This window comes from Sinocyclocheilus grahami, unplaced genomic scaffold (genome assembly GCF_001515645.1).
Source record: "Sinocyclocheilus grahami isolate Dianchi unplaced genomic scaffold, SAMN03320097.WGS_v1.1 scaffold9.1, whole genome shotgun sequence".
NCBI classification, from domain to species: domain Eukaryota; kingdom Metazoa; phylum Chordata; class Actinopteri; order Cypriniformes; family Cyprinidae; genus Sinocyclocheilus; species Sinocyclocheilus grahami.
In genome coordinates, this window is record NW_015505188.1 from 746,056 (window position 1) to 751,601 (window position 5,546).

The following is a 5,546-nucleotide window of genomic DNA, read 5'->3' on the forward strand; positions in this document are numbered from 1 at the left end:
CCGTTAAAATGCCCAAATTTACAGCAGAAAAAATGTTTACAGCCTGGAACAAAAAGTGGTTTTGGTCTATATAGCTAATTTTGCCCTTCATGACAACTGTGAGGGGGGTGAATTTTTTTTAGAACTCATCCATTTAAATTATATTAAGCCTTAAAGTTCTGCAAAATTAAGGGCGTGGCCACTTGAGTGACAGGTGGATTGCCGCTGTCGTCACCACCGTCTAGGCGGGTTTTGCTCAATTTTGCCCTCTTTGCCCATTTTTGATTATCCAGGAGTGATGCACGATGATGCGCTGCCAAGATGGCGATGGCCCGTTTCGCCCACTTTAGGCTTAAAAAATGCTCTTCAGAAATCTACGGGTGATGTCACAGACTGTATAAAAACATGGATGTAGTGTCCATGTAAATAACCTATTAATGTTATTAATAATAACCATAACAGTATTATTATTTATATGTTATTCAACAACAACAATCATCATCCTTTATTGAAAAAAAAACATTATTATTATTATTATAATATTGCCATTATTATCACTTAGAGATGAAGTCCCTTTTGTGTCTACAGTTTAAAGTCACAAGGTAGATAAAGGTTGTGTAATATATAAAACAGTTTAAAGTTAAACTTTCAGCTAAATTAATCATACCATGAAAGATACTATTACAGTGAAATAAAATTACTTAAGAGTTAGTTCAAACCACCCACCACTACTTTTCAGTAGAGATCGACCGATATATATACCGATATTTTTCCCGATATTTAAGCATTTTACCATAATCGGATATCGGTTTTGTAATATCGGATTCACTGATAAACGCCACCATCTTGTGGGTGCTTTGAGAATTGCGCACAGGATTGCCATTGCAGCATGTCTGAGGGGAGACAAGACAACAACGGCATGGTGCAGGTACTTGATTTGCTGTATTTAGTAAACTTTATTTAACATAACAGCCATTTATGCACAAATTAGATGCATTACAAAAATGCCTGATATGTAGTTTATGCAGCTTGGCTCTAAGAAATAGAGACCAACTCACGGAGTCATGTAAAATAATCAGTCAAGTCCTGTCCCAATAAAGACGTAACTTTGCCTGAATTAAATAATATGCAGCCATGAATGAGCGCATGTTGGAAATAATAGCGCTGCATTGAATTCTTCCTCTGTTGTCTTTGCTCATCGTTAGTCTCGTGAAGTCGAGTCACGTAGATAATCCGTCAAGATCCACTCCCAGTAAAGACATAACTTTGCATTAGTTAAATAATACAGCCATGAATGAGCGCATGTTGGAAATAAAAGCGCTGAATTTAATTCTCTCTGTTGTATATTTGCTCATCATTATTCTTGTGAAACCACTTTCATATTACCGTTCACTCAGCGGGTTGATGAGGTTGATGCTTGTTTAAAACACCCTAAATTGTATTAACATTTACTATATAACCATTATTTCGCTAATAAACATCTAAATAAATACAACTATGGAAATTCATTATCTCCGCGTGCGATCGCAGTTTGAGTATAATTCTGTGTAACTGCATAGATAAACCGCCCTATCAGCAGGCATTTCATAATCTAGAAAGACAAAAACATTATTAATAATTCTGATATAACATTCCAGTTGAGAAATGCAATAAAATACGATGTTTTGTTTGTTATATTCCAATATTCCAGAGAATATTATTCAGAGAATTAACATTATCCAGTGAATTATTCTTGACTCTTATACCTACTAAAACTGCAGTTTAAAATGAAGTTGATATGACCTGTCCTTTATTTATTTTCTCCATTTGAAAACATCATAGACATTCTACATTTAATTTGCTTACTGTTAATATTAGTGTTGTTGCCATGTTTTTTACTGTTGTAATGTGAAGATTAAATTTAACATGAAAGACTGCTAATTTTCAACACTTTCAAAAAAAAAAAAAGTTGACTGAAAAGAGAAAAAACCAAAGTGAAATATGTTCTTACTTCACTCAGTCATTTATTTACTTTATAACAGTAAATAAATATAGTTTCTGCATATCGGTTATCGGGCATGTAAACATGCAAATAATTGGTATCGGTATCAGTTATAAAAAATCAATATCGGCCGATCACTACTTTTCAGTTATCAGCCCAAATCTTTAAACACTAGTCCACACCACCGGGCCCATGGGTGGCCTGCTCACCCTTATCTTTGTCTGTGCAGTGAATGGTGAAGAAGTCTATGACACGCGAGGTGAAGTCCAGGGTGACGTGGTTGCTGTCCTGGAGGATGGTTAAGCAGTGTCTGTCTCCATAGCTGGCTCTGGGCATACCGCCACTGAACAACACTAGAGGAGCTCTACAGACACAACAGAGGAGACCCCTCCTGAGAGAACTAAAACATGCGATCATGGGATTTCATTTCTCACACATTACTGCACGCACCCTGATTCTGTTGTCCTCCACAGGATCTTGTTCACGGCTTTGCAGGGAAAGGGGCCTGAGATGAATAACACAAAAATGAGGAAAACAGAACGACAAACTGAGTTTAAGAGAACCCACCAAAACTACAGAAATCTTGGCAGAGTACATGTTGAAAATTGGAAAATATCTGTAGATCCCCCAAGCGGTTTGTGTCAATAACCATCAAGCTAAAAGTGAGTGCATTTGAGGTTTACGATCCCTTTAATAGGTCTGGAGAAGGATTTTAAATGGCCTATTACAAAAGTTGAACGGACGCTAAGCTTTGGTATAGAACAACATTTCCTGATATTGTGCAAGTTAAGCAAACATTACAGCATGACCAGCCGTCTATGAGCTTGTGGCAACTGGAATTATTATAAATGCATAAAAAACAACCCAAAACGTGCGTTTACATGCATGTTAAATGTTTGATTTCAGTCGGAATAGCTAGTCTTTTTAAAATGTAAACGCATTAGTCTGACTTGTACTAGACCTGGACCATGCGATTGTAGCTCGGCTTTGTCCAACATGTATTTACATTAATCGGACAACAATTAGCCTCAATTTTGGGTTAGTAAGATTTTTCTTAATGGTTTTGAAAGATATCACTTACACCCACGAACGCTCCATTTATTTGATCAATAATACAAAAAAAAAAAACAGTAATATTGTTAAATATTATTACAAAGTGAAAGTCACATTTTATTTGACTTATTAATCGGACAACAATTAGCCTCAATTTTGGGTTAGTAAGATTTTTCTTAATGGTTTTGAAAGATATCACTTACACCCACGAACGCTCCATTTATTTGATCAATAATACAAACAAAAAAAACAGTAATATTGTTAAATATTATTACAAAGTGAAAGTCACATTTTATTTGACTATATTTTAAAATGTAATTTATTCCGGTGATGCAAAACTTTTCAGCATCATTACTCCAGTCTTCAGTGTAACATGATCCTTCAGAAATCATCCTAATATCCTGATTTCCTGCACGAGAAACATTTCTTATTATCAATGCTGAAAACAATTGTGCTGCTTAATATTTTTGTGGAAACTGTAAAAAAAATGTTCAGGATCCTCTGACGTATACAAAGTTCAAAAGAACAGCATTTATCTGAAATAATCGTTTATACTGTCACTATCTGATCAATTTAATCCAACCTTGCTAAATTAAAAAGTAAAAAAAAATTTAAAGGGGTCCTATTATGCTTTTTCACTTTTTCAACTTTAGTTAGTCTGTAATGTTGCTGTTTGAGCATAAAAAAGATCTGCAAAGTTACAAAGCTCAAAGTCCACTTCAAAAGGAGATATTTTATTTAACAGAAATCTACAGACACAACAGAGACCCCTCCTGAGAGAACTAAAACATGCGATCATGGGATTTCATTTCTCACACATTACTGCACGCACCCTGATTCTGTTGTCCTCCACAGGATCTTGTTCACGGCTTTGCAGGGAAAGGGGCCTGAGATGAATAACACAAAAATGAGGAAAACAGAACGACAAACTGAGTTTAAGAGAACCCACCAAAACTACAGAAATCTTGGCAGAGTACATGTTGAAAATTGGAAAATATCTGTAGATCCCCCAAGCGGTTTGTGTCAATAACCATCAAGCTAAAAGTGAGTGCATTTGAGGTTTACGATCCCTTTAATAGGTCTGGAGAAGGATTTTAAATGGCCTATTACAAAAGTTGAACGGACGCTAAGCTTTGGTATAGAACAACATTTCCTGATATTGTGCAAGTTAAGCAAACATTACAGCATGACCAGCCGTCTATGAGCTTGTGGCAACTGGAATTATTATAAATGCATAAAAAACAACCCAAAACGTGCGTTTACATGCATGTTAAATGTTTGATTTCAGTCGGAATAGCTAGTCTTTTTAAAATGTAAACGCATTAGTCTGACTTGTACTAGACCTGGACCATGCGATTGTAGCTCGGCTTTGTCCAACATGTATTTACATTAATCGGACAACAATTAGCCTCAATTTTGGGTTAGTAAGATTTTTCTTAATGGTTTTGAAAGATATCACTTACACCCACGAACGCTCCATTTATTTGATCAATAATACAAACAAAAAAAACAGTAATATTGTTAAATATTATTACAAAGTGAAAGTCACATTTTATTTGACTATATTTTAAAATGTAATTTATTCCGGTGATGCAAAACTTTTCAGCATCATTACTCCAGTCTTCAGTGTAACATGATCCTTCAGAAATCATCCTAATATCCTGATTTCCTGCACGAGAAACATTTCTTATTATCAATGCTGAAAACAATTGTGCTGCTTAATATTTTTGTGGAAACTGTAAAAAAAATGTTCAGGATCCTCTGACGTATACAAAGTTCAAAAGAACAGCATTTATCTGAAATAATCGTTTATACTGTCACTATCTGATCAATTTAATCCAACCTTGCTAAATTAAAAAGTAAAAAAAAATTTAAAGGGGTCCTATTATGCTTTTTCACTTTTTCAACTTTAGTTAGTCTGTAATGTTGCTGTTTGAGCATAAAAAAGATCTGCAAAGTTACAAAGCTCAAAGTATTTTGGGTTAGTAAGATTTTTCTTAATGGTTTTGAAAGATATCACTTACACCCACGAACGCTCCATTTATTTGATCAATAATACAAACAAAAAAAACAGTAATATTGTTAAATATTATTACAAAGTGAAAGTCACATTTTATTTGACTATATTTTAAAATGTAATTTATTCCGGTGATGCAAAACTTTTCAGCATCATTACTCCAGTCTTCAGTGTAACATGATCCTTCAGAAATCATCCTAATATCCTGATTTCCTGCACGAGAAACATTTCTTATTATCAATGCTGAAAACAATTGTGCTGCTTAATATTTTTGTGGAAACTGTAAAAAAAATGTTCAGGATCCTCTGACGTATACAAAGTTCAAAAGAACAGCATTTATCTGAAATAATCGTTTATACTGTCACTGTCTGATCAATTTAATCCAACCTTGCTAAATTAAAAAGTAAAAATTTTTTTAAAGGGGTCCTATTATGCTTTTTCACTTTTTCAACTTTAGTTAGTCTGTAATGTTGCTGTTTGAGCATAAAAAAGATCTGCAAAGTTACAAAGCTCAAA

At 34.3% G+C, this 5,546-nt stretch overlaps 1 protein-coding gene across 1 annotated transcript in view; it reads right to left on the reverse strand.

Annotated features, from left to right (window-relative positions):
• LOC107592402 (lethal(2) giant larvae protein homolog 1-like) overlaps nt 1-5,546 on the reverse strand; it is a 38,009-nt gene that overhangs the window by 13,317 nt on the left and 19,146 nt on the right. Inside the window, exons 7-8 of the mRNA XM_016281904.1 lie at nt 3,846-3,900; nt 2,170-2,324 (exon numbers count right to left, since the gene is read on the reverse strand). Coding sequence (XP_016137390.1) covers nt 2,170-2,324; nt 3,846-3,900 — 210 coding nt within the window. The remainder of the gene's footprint in view (nt 1-2,169; nt 2,325-3,845; nt 3,901-5,546) is intronic.